The 16,981-nt window shown below is 42.8% G+C and overlaps 1 protein-coding gene across 1 annotated transcript; it reads left to right on the top strand.

Moving 5' to 3' along the window:
• The first annotated feature begins 7,898 nt into the window (after positions 1–7,898).
• Positions 7,899–10,143, top strand: LOC119329226 (putative F-box protein At4g22180). Its single transcript, XM_037602237.1, has 2 exons — positions 7,899–8,114; positions 8,325–10,143. Exon 2 carries the CDS (start codon positions 8,402–8,404, stop codon positions 9,806–9,808), a length of 1,407 nt encoding a protein of 468 aa, XP_037458134.1. The 5' UTR covers positions 7,899–8,114; positions 8,325–8,401; the 3' UTR covers positions 9,809–10,143.
• The last annotated feature ends 6,838 nt before the right edge of the window (positions 10,144–16,981 follow it).

Consider the following 16,981-nt stretch of genomic DNA (forward strand, 5'->3'; position numbering starts at 1 on the left):
ACCCCTTCCGGTGACCCGATACGTACCCGGTACCCCCAGAACACTTTTCGGTGTCCGAATACTATCGTTCTCTATATGAATCTTTACCTCTCGACCATTTCGAGACTCCCCGTCATGTCCGTGGTCTCATTTGGGACTCCGAACAACATTCGGTCATCAAATCACATAACTCATACAATATAAAATCATCATCGAACGTTAAGCATGCAGACCCTACGGGTTCGAGAACTATGTAGACATGACCGAGACACCTCTCCGGTCAATAACCGACAACGGGACTTGGATGCTCATATTGGTTCCCACATATAGATCTTTATCAGTCGTACCGTAATGACAACATACATTATTCCATTTGTCATCGTTATGTTACTTGCCCGAGATTCGATTGTCGGTATCTTCACACCTAGTTCAATCTCGTTACCGGCAAGTATCTTTACTCATTCTGTAATACGTCATCCCACAATTAACTCATTAGTCACATTGCTTGCGAGGCTTACTATGATGTGCATTACCGAGAGGGCCCAGAGATACCTCTCCGATACTCGGAGTGACAAATCCTAATCTTGATCTATGCCACCCGAAAAACACCTCCGGAGGTACCTGTAGAGCATCTTTATAATCACCCAGTTAAGTTGTGACGGTTGATAGCACACAAGGTATTCCTCCACTATCCGGGAGTTGCATAATCTCATAGTCGAAGGAATATGTATTTGACATGAAGAAAGCAATAGCAATAAAACTGAATGATCAACATGCTAAGCTAACGGATGGGTCTTGTCCATCACATCATTCTCCTAATGATGTGATCCCGTTCATCAAATGACAACACATGTCTATGGTTAGGAAACTTAACCATCTTTGATTAACGAGCTAGTCTAATAGAGGCTTACTAGGGACACGGTGTTTTATCTATGTATTCACACATGTATCAAGTCTCCGGTTAATACAATTCTAGCATGAATAATAAACATTTATCATGATATAAGGAAATATAAAATAACAACTTTATTATTGCCTCTAGGGCATATTTCCTTCAATCGTCATGATTAGTTGAAGTTTTATCAATTGCCAATAGTAATTCGTTTACCCACCGTTTGCTATTTTTCTCGAGAGAAGCCACTATTGAAATCTACGACCCCTAGGTCTCTTCTTTATTATATTTGCCTTTGCGATCTATTTTTATTTGCTTTTATTTTCAGATCTATTAAACCAAAAATACAAAAATATTTTGCTGCACTTTATTTTATTTGTGATCTATTTATCCAATCTATTACAACTTTATTCCGTCCTTTTGCCAATTTTTGGTGCCGTTACCCGAAAGGGATTGATAACCCCTTTAACATGTCGGGTTGCGAGTATTTGTTATTTGTGTGTAGGTGTTGTTTACGTAGTGTTGCTTGGTTCTCCTACTGGTTCAATAACCTTGTTCTCATCACTGAGGAAAATACCTACCGTTGCTGTGCTGCATCATCCCTTCCTCTTTGGGGAAATACCGACACAGTCCTAGCAGACATCATGTGCCTGGATTCTTCATAGAGTGACAGGAGGTAGTCCGTATCTTCCATGCTAAGCGGGTTATTTTCATGATGAGTGTTTATTCACTCGTCCTTGCATGAGAGGGGCGGTAATAGGGATTCCCGGTCCCAAATTCAAATTGCAAATAATTAAACAAAACTCTCCCGGGATTGTTGTTGGTATGGACGGCACCCGTTGTTTCGGACAAGCAGTGGAGTGTGATTGTTGGTGGAGGGGGAGTAAACCTTTACTTTTATCGCTTGGGAACCGCCACTAATGTGTTTAGCATGGAAGATACCGATAAATAATGGTCGTGAAGTAAACAGGAAGGGTGCATTTCTCAAAATTTCATTTACCTCTGTTTTAAAAACTCGAGCTCTGGCACCGCTGCAAATCACTGCTTCCCTCCGCGAAGGGACTATCTATTTACTTTTATGTTGTGTCATCACCTTCTCAAATAAGCGCCAGAACCTGAGAGCACTATTGTCATCCTCATGCATTGTGTGTAGCTAATGTTGGGTGCATCATGACTGGATATTTTCTACCATGAATTACAATGTCTAGTCGCTGCTTGAACTTTGGAGGTGCTCTGTATTTATGTTTTGCGGTCTCAGAAATGGCTAACGAGATGTCACTATTGTCATATTATATCATGGTTGTTTTGACAAAGTGTTGATATTTGAGATATCTTATTATTGCTCTCTAGTTGTTTATGTTATTGATATGAGTTAATATATTTTTTAAGAGTTATTGTCGACATGGTTAGTTATAATCTTGGCTGAAAACTTGGGTGTTGTTTAAGCTTATTTATGTAAACAAGAGCAAAAGAGTTCGTAAAAGTTTTCCTTTTTCACTTTTAGTTTATCAACTGAATTGCTTGAGGACAAGCAAAGGTTTAAGCTTGGGGGAGTTTATACGTCTCCGTCGTATCTACTTTTCCTAATGCTTTTCCTCTTGTTTTGGACTCTAATTTGCATGATTTGAATGAAACTAACCTGGACTGGCACTATTTTCAGCAGAACTACCATGGTGTTGTTTTTGTGCAGAAATAAAAGTTCTCGGATTGGAACGAAACTTTGCGAGGACTTTGTATTCAATAAAAGAGAATTTCTGGAGTCAAGAACCACCGGAGGGGGGCACCTGGGTAGGCACAACCCACCAGGGCGCTCCCCCTCCAGGCGCACCCAGGTGGGGACAATAAAAGAGAATTTCTGGAGTCAAGAACCACCGGAGGGGGGCACCTGGGTAGGCACAACCCACTAGGGCGCTCCCCCTCCAGGCGCACCCAGGTGGGTTGTCCCCACCTGGTGGCCCCCGCAGACCCTGAAATGGACACTATAAAATCACATATTTCCAAAAAATAAGGGAGGAAGAATTATTGTGTTTCACGAGACGGAGCCGCCGCCACCTCCTGTTCTTCATCGGGAGGCCAGATCTGGAGTCCGTTTGAGGCTCCGAAGAGGGGATTTTTGTTAGGGAACATAGTATTTCAGAAATTTTGCCAACGATCATGCAAGATCTATCTAGGAGAAGCATAGCAATGAGAGGGGAGAGTGTGTCCATGTACCCTCGTATACCGAAAGCGTAAGAGTTTAGTAACATGGTTGATGTAGTCGAACGTCTTCGCGATCCAACCGATCCATGTACCGAACACACGGCACCTCCGCGATCTGCACACGTTCAGCTCAGTGACGTCCCTCGTACTCTTGATCCAGCTGAGGCCGAGGGATAGTTTCGTTAGCACGACGGCATGATGACGATGATGATGAAGTTATCGACGTAGGGCTTCGCCTAAGCACTACAATGATATGACCGAGGTGGAAATCTGTGGAGGGGGGCACCGCACATGGCTAAGATCAACTTTCATGTGTTCTAGGGTGCCCCCCTCCCCACGTATATAAAGGAGGGAGGGGGAGGCCGGTCGGCCCTCATGCATAGGCGCGCCAAGGGGGGGAGGAATCCTCCTCCTAGCAGGAGTAGGACTTCCCCCTTTCCTAGTCCTACTAGGAGAAGAAGGAAGGAGGGGGAAAGAGAAGGAAGGAGGGGGCGCTGCCCCTCCCCCTAGTCCAATTTGGACTAGGCCCATGGGGGGCCAGCCCTTAGCAGCCCCTCTCTCTCTCCTAGGCCCAATAAGGCCCAATTCTTCTCCGGTGGTTCCGATAACCCTTCCGGTACTCCGATATTTATTCGGTGACCCCCAGAACTATTCCAGTGTCCGAATATAGTCATTCAATATATGTCTTAACCATTTCGAGACTCCTCGTCGTGCCCGTGATCACATTCGGGACTCCGAACTACCTTCGGTACATCAAAACACATAAACTCATAATACTGATCGCCATCGAACGTTAAGCGTGCGGACCCTACGGGTTTGAGAACTATGTAGACATGACCAGGACTCACATCTGGTCAAATACCAATAGCGGAACCTGGATGCTCATATTGGTTCCTACGTATTCTACGAATATCTTTATCGGTCAAACCGCATAACAACATATGTTGTTCCCTTTGTCATCGGTATGTTACTTGCCCGAGATTCGATCGTCGATATCTCAATACCTAGTTCAATATCGTTACCGACAAGTCTCTTTACTCATTTTGTAATGCATCATCCCGTAACTAACTCATTAGTCACATTGCTTGCAAGGCTTATAGTGATGTGCATTACCGAGAGGGCCCAGAGTTACATCTCCGACAATCGGAGTGACAAATCCTAATCTCGATCTATGCCAACTCAACAAAGACCATCGGAGACACCTGTAGAGCATCATTATAGTCACCCAGTTACGTTGTGACGTTTGATAGCCACACTAGGTGTTCCTCCGGTATTCGGGGGTTGCATAATCTCATAGTCATAGGAACATGTATAAGTTATGAAGAAAGCAATATCAATAAACTAAACGATCATAGTTCTAAGCTAACGGATGGGCCAAGTCAATCACATCATTCTCTAATGATGTGATCTCGTCCATCAAATGACAACTCATGTCTATGGCTAGGAAACTTAACCATCTTTGATTAACGAGCTAGTCAAGTAGAGGCATACTAGTGACACTCTGTTTGTCTATGTATTCACACATGTACTAAGTTTCCGGTTAATACAACTCTAGCATGAATAATAAACATTTATCATGATATAAGAAAATATAAATAACAACTTTATTATTGCCTCTAGGGCATATTTCTTTCAATTTTCGATCTTCGACATCACCAACCCTTCTCCATCGCTAATTCCATGACGTTCCCCACCGGGAGTGAGTATTTCCTTCGTAGGCTTGCTGGTCGGTGAGGATTTGGATGAGATTCATCATGCAATCGAGTTAGTTTTGTTAGGGCTTGATCCCTAGCATCCATTATGTTCTGAAATTGATGTTGCTATGACTTTGCCATGCTTAATGCTTGTCACTTTGGGACCGGGTGCCATGATTATAGATCTGAATCGTTTATGTTATCACCATTATATCTATGTTCTAGATCTGATCTTGCAAGTTATAGTCACCTACTACATGTTATGATCCGACAACTCCGGAGTGACAATAGTCGGGACACTTCCCAGTGATGACCGTAGTTTGAGGAGTTCATGTATTCACCGTCTGTTAATGCTTTGTTCCGGTTCTCTATTAAAAGGAGGCCTTAATATCCCTTAGTTTTTCTAGGACCTCGCTGCCACGGGAAGGTAGGACAAAAAATATCATGCAAGTTCTTTTCATAAGCACGTATGACTATTTATGGAATACATGCCTACATTATATTTATGAACTGGAGTTAGTGACGTATCGCCCTAGGTTGTAACTGTCACATGATGAATATCATCCAACAAATCGCCGATCCAATGCCTACGATTTTCCTACATATAGATCTTGCTAAGTTACTACTGTTGTTGTTACTATTGTCACTACTACAAAACTATTACTATCATTGTTACCGTTACTGTTCCTGCTACCACTACTATCAAAACTATCATATTACTGTGCTACTGATCACTTTGCTGCAGATAATTAATCTTCAGGTGTGATTGAATTGATAACTCGGTTGTCAATACTTGCAAATATTCTTCAGCTCCCCATGTGTCGAATCTATAAATTTGGTTGAATACTCTACCCTCGAAAGTTTTGTAGTTGTCCCAGGTGCAAGTCCACCCTCGACTCGCAACTAGGCTCATACTTTTCCCAAATTGCAAGCGCTCTATCTTCTACCTTGGTTGTCACTATTTGTTTTTTTGCGTATCCTGTTGTTGGTCTAGGCATGTTTGGCTTCGCTATTGTCCCCTCGACTCGCAACTGGGGTTTGACCATTTTTTGTCCAATTTGCATGTCCACCCTCGATTTGCAACTGGAACCCGGTCTTCTAGTCCCAGTTGCAAGTTCACCCTCGACTCGCAAATAGGGTTCGACCATTTTTGTCCCATTTACAAGTACGTCCTTGACTCGCAACTGGGACCTGACATTTTTTTGTCCCAGTTGCAAGTCAACCGCCGACTCGCAACTGGAGCTCGACCTTTTTTCCCAGTTGCAAGTCCATCGTCGACTCGCAACTAGAGTCCGACCTTTTTTCGTCCCAATTGCAACCCCCTCAACTCATAACTAGAACCTGACTTTTTTTGTCCCAGTTGCAGGTCCACTCTCAACTTGCAACTGGGGTCCGGTTTTTTTGTCCAAGTTACAAGTATACCCTCGAGTCGCAACTAGGGCCCGTCATTTTTTCCGGTTGCAATTTCATTGTCGACTCGCAACTGGGGCCCGATATTTTTTCCTCCTAATTGCAAGGAGGGTAGAGTATTCAACTCAAATTTGTAGATTCGACACAAGGGGAGCCAAAGAATATTTGCAAGTATTATCAACTGAGTTATCAATTCAATCACGTCTGGAGATTAATTATCTGCAACAAAGTGATCAGTAGCAGAGTAATATGATACCTTTGATAGTAGTGGTAGCAGTAACAGTAATGGTAATAGTGATAGTATAGCTTTGTGAGGCTCTGGAGAAGAACTAGAATTGAGTCGTCGCACAAACTTGCGAAAAGAAAATAGAAAAATGCAGTCGACGGCGAAAAAAACTAAGGCCCACTAGATGTGAGGCTCTGGAGAGGAATGTGAGTGGACTATAGACAAAAAGCGGCCGGCAACCCAATATCACGAAAACACACGATAACGGCCCGACATTGCACTAGCAACAACCTGGACATGAGCTACGCGTGGGACAAGGCTCAACAAGCAAGCGTACCAGCCAGACCATCATGTTTTGTACAAATATTAAAGACAGATGATCCAACGAATCTGGACTTAGATGTGAGGTATTCCCTTCGTTCGGAATTACTTGTCTTGGATATGGATGTATCTAAAACTAAAATACGTCTAGATACGTTCATTTCTGCGACAAGTAATTCCGAACGAAGGGAGTAGCTATTTCACATCTAAATGTGAAATAGCAAATCTATTATTTTAAAGATGATCTAGGCTACCTATCCTCATTTTGATGAGAATGAAATCTGTAATTGAACTGGGTGGGCCTAAATAACAGATAGTTTGTATTTCCTTTTCTTTGCATTTTTGTAGCTCTATATATTATCTCTGATGTAGATGATAGACACAACTCTGTAAGCAACTTTAGGAATGATAAGATGTATCTGGCAATTTTCATGCTAAACTTTATTTTTTTACAACAATAATTCAATATTTTCTCTCTTGGTTTCTTACATAATGGCGTAACGGTGCATTAATTATAAATTTGCACATTTTATTTTATTCATGTAGAACTCCATTTATTATTACGATTTGATATTGGGGGGGGGGGGTGTTTCTCTGCCATCAATTCACACGCTTATGTGAAAAAATTATATTGATTTCAGTTTGAGTTGAATATCCAATCTCAATATGAGAAGCTATCATGAGGTTGACCTTAATTAGATCATTGCATGTGACTGAGCCTTCGGTAATTACCTTTGTGTTGGACCCAATTAAGTAAACTAATTAAACATATCTATTTGCTTGCCACTGCAAATCAAAAATTGAACAAAAATACATTTTATTGTTCTTTTATATTTTTATTGAGGTTCATGTCCACTACTCCCTCTGTACCAAAATACTTGTAGTTGGGGAAACTAGTACAAGTTCCCTCAACTACAAGTATTTCGGTACAGAGTGAGTACATTATTTCATGTTGTGAATTTCCCTGGTTTATGCATACTATTTTTATTTTTACAGTCCTTTGAAGAGTAGAATTTGTTTTCTAGTGGATGAATAAGAAATTGGTTATTTTATACTTTTTTGAGCGAAGGTTACTATACTTGTATTACACGCAGGGGCCTGTGAGAGCAAAATGGGCCAGTCTACAGAAATATATGCATGATGGGTCGCTTGCCAATTGACCGCTCAAAAAACCGGTACCGGCAAGGACAGGAAAAAAAGACTCCACCGGTCCCACCCCCTCGCCGCCGCCGCCGCCGCCGCCGCCGGCGGCGCGAAGTCAGCTTGCTCCTCCCAGCGGTTCGAATCGCCGTCTTCGCTGGCCACAGTTCGCACGAACCAGCCCCCCCTTGTCGTCGGCGGCTGCCCCAGCTCCTCCCCCGGCCGATTAATCCCCTCTGGTCGCCCTCCGCCGGTTAGTGCTCTTACTTTCGCCCTTGCTTGCGTGACTCGGAATTCCTGCAGAAACAAGTCCGAATCTTTGTCGAGTGCCTTCTTGGGCTCGGATTTGCTTCTCCTACCGGAATTTGAAGCGGTTGGTGATCTATCTGTATATAAGTATAGCCAGGAGCCAGCCTTTCCTCTGCAGAAATTTGCGTCCAGCTTACTGATTATTTTTTATCAGTTTGGCCGAAGCTCCTCAAGATATCTGCAGAGACACTCTGCGAAATTTGTCAGTTTGGCCGAAGCTGAAGATATCCAATGGAGTCATGTAGTGTTTCCAGGATAATGAGCTTAGGGAAGCTTGCTATACACCGGACGTATTTGTGCACCCTAATCTTCAGAACTTTGCCAAAGATGCTAGGCTTCACTCCCAGTTTGCTGAAGAGATTCTGCAAAGCTGAACATGTTGAGCTACAACTGACCAAGAAGACTACACTGGGCACATTGCCGGAGCTGCCTCCGGACATTTTGATGGGTATCTTTGCCACCCTTGAGATCCCTGACCTCGTGCGTGCCGGTTCTATCTGCTCATCCTGGCGCTCCGCATACACAAGCCTACGGAGCCTTGGGCAGTACAAACTCCAGCAGACGCCATGTCTCCTCTACACCTCCAAATCCACCAGTGAGAGTGTTGCATGCCTCTACAGCCTCGCAGAGAAGCGATTGTACAAGTTAACCCTCCCGGAGCCGCCTATCCGCACTAGGTGTTTGATCGGGTCCTCACATGGCTGGCTGATAACTGCTGATGAGAGATCTGAGATGCACCTCGTCAATCCGGTCACAGGTGAACAGATTGCTCTCCCTTCAGTGATCACCATTGAGCAGGTGAGGCCCATCTTTGATGAGCATGGTGCTGTCCACAAGTATGAACTCTCATGGCACACTGGAATGCACGATGGTTATAACTTGCCGTCAATCTTTGATCTTGACAACCTGCGGCACGAACTCCACTATAAGGCGTATGTGTTCTCCGATGCATCCACGGAAAGCTTCATTGTGGTGCTCATCCACAATCCAATGCGTCAGCTCTCTTATGCAAGGGTAGGGGATGACAAGTGGACCTGGCTGCCACCTCATGATGTCTATGACGACTGCACTTACAAGAATGGCCTATTGTATGCAGTGACTTCAACTGGAGAAATTCATACTTTTGATCTTAGTGGGCCTGTCGCCAGTATGAAGATAATTATGGGGGCATCTGAGAATGTTTCAGCTGGCAGTGCGTACATTGTTCAAGCTCCCTGGGGTGATCTGCTGCTTATTTGGAGAATCTTTGGGTATTATGATTTAGAACCTGAACCTGGGGCATCTGTGTTTTGGCAAACAGGCAGAATTAATATGTATGAAGTTGACATGGTGGCAAGTAAACTTAAGGAAATCAATTCGTTGCGTGCCCATGTGTTATTTCTTGGGCATAATCAATCTCTTTGTCTCAATGCTGAAGAATATCCAGCTCTCAAGGCAAATCATGTCTACTTTACTGATGATAGTTTTTTCTGGACAACGGGATTGAAGAATAATCACCGTGACATGGGAGTTCTCAATTTGGATGATAATAGCAGGGAGGAAATTATATCTCCTCATCTTTGCTCCAACTTTCCAGCTCCTATGTGGATTACGGCTGATCTTAGAAAGATGAACTTGGCATCAGTAGGGGTAGCTTGAATAAGAGCTGATGGGTTCAATGAGCTAATAATGGGTGGTATTTGCAAGGTTATTGCAGATACCCAGGGAGTACTAGGACTGTGCGCGGCCATTATTTGCAATGAGCTAATAATGCCCTTAGTTTGTACACTCGACTAGCTTCGATCCAGTTTACTTTGAATAAAGAGATTTCGTTTTCCTTTGTTTACTCATGTTGTTTACTCAATGTTCCAAATAACTCTCTCCAATTTTAATGTGTCAACAGAAACTTGAGGAATACCAAATTGCTCTCTCCATTTTTTTGGGGTATGTTCGGAACATATGGTGTATGCTCAAAACATTGCTGGGGCGGAATCAACAACGAAATCTTGCTGAAGTAGAAACAGATTTTTTTTTTGCTGTAACAAACAAGATTTTCATGCATACAAACAAGGGAAAAGGTCTATGTATAAGGAAGAAGAATTCCCAACAGGTTGTCAAGAAGTTGATCATGAAATTTGTTCCAGACTTCTCTACCACCTAGAAAGAAACTAATTGACCAATGTAGTTGAACAACAAATGTTCCCATTTCATACATTTACAGGCAGTTTGTGACTGGCCACTCTACACCTTTGATGCGCAAGAGAGAATTCTTGGTCCAGTAGAATGCCGAACAACATGACGCATAGTTGCCGCCTCTTTTGTTGTTTGCCTTCGCACAGTATCGGTTCCTGTAAAACTGGATTAACTTAGTTTGGTTTTATGTCAGGAACAAGAAATATAGCTATTCACAGGAGCAACTGCAGCAGCACATCTATTAACTTGAGAATCAAAAACCTACATGGTAGATCAAGCATATTGTTGCCACCAGTCAGGACCTAGCCGGTGGCAAAAGCGCGCGTGCCAGCGGACATCATCGCCGGAGCGAAGTTTGGCGACGCAGCCAAGCTCGCCACACCAAGTGCCGCCTACTTGATGCAAATAGGAGCAGTGCCTGATCATCTATGGTTAGGGCATTTCAAAATTAGCTGACTCAGCACTCAAAGGAGGAGAAATATGTTCAGGCCAGCCGGGGTATTTTCTTTTCTTTTCTTTTTCTTGATCTGGCCGGGTTAATTTTTCGGAGACAAGAAAGAGGGAATATGGGGCGGGACGGGACGGGGAGCACGGGGCATATGAAGCGAACCGACTTCGGTTGCGTTCTAGCCCACGAGGTTTTTCCAGGTGGCCCATTTGGCCCATGTTCCACTCTCTCTCTCTCTCAAAAAACACATTCCCTCTAGCACACACACAGAAAACTCTTCCACTGAAATAAGATATGGTTAGAGAGGAGTGGCAGCTACAACCTACAAACATCAGCAATTCAACATGGTGCATACTTCGGATCCTCCGCGATAGTGTTTCGAGGAACTACCGATCTCAGAATCCTAGAAGCTTATGCTTGCCGGGAATCCACAGCTCTTGCTGGGGATCTCGGTTTGCGGAAAATATATGTTGCATCTGATTGCCAAAGGGTTGTGAATGATATTTGGTAGCCAGCAGGGCACCGGAGGTCCTCATGGAGCGATTATAGAAGAAATAGTAGATCGAACGGCTGGCTTTCAGTCATGCAAGTTCATTCATGAATGTAGGAACTTCAATTTTGAAGCTCATAATCTCGCCAAGTTTTCTTGTTTTTACTAGGGGGCATAGTAAATGCGATAAAATAAGGACGCCAATATCTGGCGATCGGTCGCCAGGGAGTGAGGCTCCAACGACCGATTCGTTCTTTAGCTAGTCGATCGACCAGCAAACATTTTCATTCGTTGGGAACTCGGGATCGAGCTAACCAACGGCCCCTTTAGCTCCCACATTCGGCTTCCAGGCCTCCAGACTCGGTTATAATTTCCTTTGTACAAAAAAACACATGTAAAAATGATTTGTAAAGAATACACTTTCTTATAAAAAGCAGAGGAACTTTTTTATAAAAATCTCATGATCTGAAGAAAAAACATTGAAAATTGCCATTGTAAAATTAGAGAATACTTTTCCCATAGACAAAAAAACAAAAAAAGGCATATGTTAAAATGCCATGATAAAAAAAGCAATCTCTTAATAAACATAAAATATCATCTCTTAATAATAAAAAATGCACTCTCTTAATAATAAAAATTTCATCTCTTAATAATAATAATGCCATCTCTTAATAAAAATAATGCCATCTCTTAATAATAAAAAATGCACATGTTCTTCACTTAGATTTGTTTGAGCTTGTCAAAAGCAATTGCAATATATGAAACTAGTCCCAACATGATAGATATTTAAGAGGTATATAATAAAAACTTTCATGAAGATTATTGGACAAAATAAACTTGATTCATTGTAATAGTTTTGAGATATGATGATAGTGATATGTGAGTGATATTGGTGAGTAATTATGCTTTAATAAGAATATTGGTGTTAAAGTTTGTGATTCCCTATGCAAACACAAAAGTCAATAGTTATGCAATGAAATTATATCCTACTTGTGGTGCATTATTCAGTGTTAGTTATGCTTAATGCTCGCTTATGTGATTTTTTGTTTCTTGGTTGGTTGCTTCTCAATCTATTTGCTAGTCTCCACTTGTGCATCCAAAATATTTAAACCCAGTTTTGTCATATGAGTCCACCATAGTTATCTATATGCGGTATTTTCGTGTTGTTCTAAGCAAATTTGTATGTGCCATCTTTAATTTTCAAAATAAATTTTCTTTTTGTGTGCTTGTACCGCTCATGAAGCGGCAGGGGGTGACTAAATTTTTTCATGCTAGATGTGTTATTCTCAAGATGAGTGTTTATTCACTTGTCATTGCACGAGAGTGCGACGCTAATAGGGATGCTCAGTCCCGAAATGAAAAAGAAAATTACTTTATGTTATCAAATAATAAATTCCTTGAAAAGTGTTGGTATGGACGGCACCCGTGGATACAACTAGTCGTGCAGTGTGAAAGAATGGTGGAAAATGGAATAAACTTTATTTTCTGTTTGGGTACCGCCTATGATATATCTAGCATGAAAAGTGTTGGGAATTAGTCGGTCGTTTTTGGTGACGGTAAAAGTATGCCTCTCAAAAAATTTATCTCTCAATTTAAACTTTGAGCTCTGGCACCTCTACAAAGCCCTACTTCCCTCTGTGAACGGCCTATTTATTTACTTTATGCAATTTTTATTTCTATTTGAGTCACCATCTTCTCTCATAAAGCACCCATCAATGGGCACTATGATCGTACTTGAGCATTGGATGTAGCTAATATGCGAGTGTGTTTCATGAATGAATCAATGATTGAGCATGATGGGCTAGGGATAACTTTCTTTAGTGCTGATATTTTGAAAGACATAGTTTCTTATTGATATGCTTGAGTATTGAAATCTTCATGTCAAAACTAGATTATTTCTTTGAACTATATAAAAGTCTAAATGTCCATGCTACAAAAGAAAAGAATATGTGATGAACATGTTAGGCAGCATTCCACATTAAAAAATTTGTTTTTATCATTTACCTATTCAAGGACGAGTGGGAATTAAGCTTGGGGATGTTGATACGTCTCCAACGTATCTATAATTTTTTATTGTTCCATGTTGTTATATTATCATTCTTGGATGTTTTACAATCATTTTATAGCAATTGTTTATCATTTTTTAGGACTAACTATTGACATAGTGCCCAGTGTCAGTTGCTGTTTTTTTTTGCTTGTTTTGTACTTCGCAGAATATTAGTACCAAACGGAGTCAAAATGCAGCAAAACTTTTTGAAGATTTTTTTGGACTAGAAGACACAACATGAGCCAAAGAAGTATCAGAGGGGAGGCCCGAGGTGGGCACAACCCACCTGGACGCGCCCAGGAGCCCAAGCATGCCCAGGGGGGTTGTGCTCTGTAACACCCTCGATGCGACTATAGCTCTCACGTGTCGAGGCACGACTTAGAGATATAATCACATTGAAGGCATATGTCGCAAGTTAGACAATCTTCACAACATCCCATGTAATATAAATAATAAAGGGGAGATAACATAGTTGGCTTACACTCGCCACGTCAATCAAGTACATAAATAACATTACATCATCCAAACACTCATGGCCCGACTACGACGCCAAAATAAAAGAGAACCCAACATGCGACACGGTCCCAATCACCCCCAACTGGGCACCACTACTGATCATCGGGAAAGGAAACATAGTAACGTTGAGAGTCTTCGTCGAACTCCCACTTGAGCTCATACGCGTCTCCTGGAGCGGAATCATCAGGCCCTGCATCTGGTGTAATAGTAATCTGTGAGCCACAGGGACTCAGCAATCTCGCACCCTCGCGATCAAAACTATTTAAGCTTATAGGAATGGCAAGGTAAAATATGAGTGGAGCTGCAGCAAGCGACTAGCAAATATGGTGGCTAACTTATTCGCAAAAGAGAGCGAGAAGAGGAGGCAAAGCGCGAGCGAGAAACTAGAGAGCAACCTGCGCAAACATTACTCCAACACCGTGTCCACTTCCCGGACTCCGCCGAGAAGAGGCCATCACGATAACACACTCAGTTGATTCATTTTAATTAAGTTAAGGTTCAAGTTATCTACAACCGGACATTAACAAATTCCCATCTGCCCATAACCGCGGGCACGGCTTTCGAAAGTTCTATCCCTGCAGGGGAGTCCCAACTTAGCCCATGACAAGCTCTCACGGTCAACGAAGGAATAGACCTCCTCCCAAGACGTTCCGATCAGACTCGGTTTCTCGGTAATTCAAGACACTTCGACAGGTTAAAACAAGACCAGCAACACCGCCCGAATGTGCCGACAAATCCCGATAGGAGCTGCACATATCTCTTTCTTAGGGCACACTCAGATGAGCCAGACGTCGGGTAGGCCAGCGCAGAGTTGCCCCTGGTAGCCCCGGACATCGCTCGGTTGGACCAACACTCAGAGGAGCACTGGCCCGGGGGGGAGGGGTAAAATAAGATGACCCTTGAGTCTGCAGAACCCAAGGGAAAGAAAAGGCTAGGTGGCGAATGGTAAGACCAATGTTGGGCATTGCTGGAAAAGCTTTAATCAAAGCGAACTATCAAGGGGTTCCCATTATAACCCAACCGTGTAAGGAACGCAAAATCCAGGAACATAACACCGATATGACGGAAACTAGGGCGGCAAGAGTGGAACAAAACACTAGGCGAGAGGCCGAGCCTTCCACCCTTCACCAAGTATATAGATGAATTAAGATAACAAGATAATATAATGATATCCCAACAAGTAAATAAATGTTCCAACAAGGAACGGGCTCCAATCTTCACCTGCAACTAGCAACGCTATAAGAGGGGCTGAGCAAATTGGTAACATAGCCAATCAACGGTTTGCTAGGACAATGGTGGGTTAGAGGTTGACATGGCAATTTGGGAGGCTTGCAAGCAAGTGGTAGGCATCGTAGCAATGGCATAGCAAAAGAGCGAGCAAACTAGCATAGCAAAGATAGTAGTGATTTCAAGGGTATGATCATCTTGCATGCACAGTTGTCAGAGTTGACTGGATCCTCGAAAGCAAACTCAACGGGCTCCTCGTTAGCGAACTCGTCTCCCGGCTCTACCCAAACAAGACAAACAAGCAACAAGGATACAATCAACCACGTGCAAGAACAAGCAATATGATGATATGCTATGCGGGATGCCAAATGCAAGATACGACAGGAAATGCATGAACCTGGTCTCAACTTGGAAATCCAAGTGTGCCACTGGAAAGATGAGATGAAATCGCTTGAAGACGATATAAAGAACGCTGGAATCGGAGTTACGGTTTGGGAATGACAAGCGATTCAAAATTGACACCGGTGTGCGATTTACAGCAAGTAGGCAACTAAATGCAACGAAATGAACATGCTACAGCACCCAAACATGGCAACAAAATACACGGCAGGGATGCACACAAGATGATTAACAAAAGTCTAGCACTGCTACGGCCAAATCATCCATTAACAGGTTCAAACAAGCATGGCAAAAATGCAAATGGCAAACAGATCTCAGACTTAGTGAAATCAACACTTGTCTGGAATTTCAGATCAGGTAGGCCTCTTCGGAGCAACAAAACTACATGCTACAGGACCTGATCATGGCAAAGTAAAGCATGGCATGGAGCTACTCAAAGAGCTTAACAAAAGTCCCTTAGTGACCTTGAGCCAAAAGGGATTATAAAATACAATTGCAAGCACGTGAACATAGCAAAAACATAATCAGTTTTCATACTTAGTGAAAAACTGACACATGCTGAAATATAACTCAAGTAGGCATGTTTACGAGCTCGATGCACTCACTATGGTGCAAGTCATGGCAAGACAAGTGTACACCCATCAAGAAGGCACAAAATGCAAGCTAGACATGGCAAGAACAATAGCATAGCATGCATGGACCAACTACAACATCACCGGCAAAATTGCAAATAAGTTGACAATCTGCCCAGATTCACAAAGTAGCAAAAGTAGAGCTCGATTGACTCAAGCTAGGGTGCTCCATAATTTCAAACAAAGACATGGATGGATAGATCACTACAATGTTAACAAAACTCCCTTACTGATCATCCTCAAAAGAGGCACGGATCACTAGGAAACAACATGAACATATGGCATCATGAGATAAACAGATCCAGGACTTAGTGAAATCACTAAGTCCCCGAAAACAGACTTAGCAAGTGCACCACTTTGCAAGCTTGCACAAGTCACCACACACATCCTAAAAATACATGGGTTGCACCTCTGGAGAGATGACAAAACCCTTAACAAAACATATGTAGAACTCACGGACATATCATGCACACAATAATCATGGCAAAAATGACAAAAGTGCTAAACGGAGTAGAAGATCTGACAATTAACTCAAGTAGCCCTCTTCTAACAGCATTTCGGGCATCAAGATGAACTCAAATGAAAATGATGCAATGGAATAAAATGATGTACTCTCTAAGATGAACATTTCGATATGCTATATGCATGAATCACAGCTACGGATGCAAAGTTACGGAGCTGCGAACATGGGCATATGAACTAAAAATTCTAAGGACTTAGAGAGAAAAAACAACCCTCAGATCTAGGGTTTGATCGGCGCGCAATCCGAGGCGGCGGCAGCACTGTTCACGGCCGGTGGATACGAGGTCGCCGGTGGCCGGCGAGGGCGAGGCGGGGCCGAAGAGGTCGCCGGCGCGGCGGACGGAGCGCGGCGGCGCGG

Source organism: Triticum dicoccoides, chromosome 7A (genome assembly GCF_002162155.2).
Source record: "Triticum dicoccoides isolate Atlit2015 ecotype Zavitan chromosome 7A, WEW_v2.0, whole genome shotgun sequence".
Classification (NCBI taxonomy): domain Eukaryota; kingdom Viridiplantae; phylum Streptophyta; class Magnoliopsida; order Poales; family Poaceae; genus Triticum; species Triticum dicoccoides.

Coding starts and splice junctions, on each gene's coding strand:
- LOC119329226 (XM_037602237.1), top strand. CDS start 8,402: ATGGAGTCATGTAGTGTTTCCAGGATAATGAGCTTAGGGAAGCTTGCT.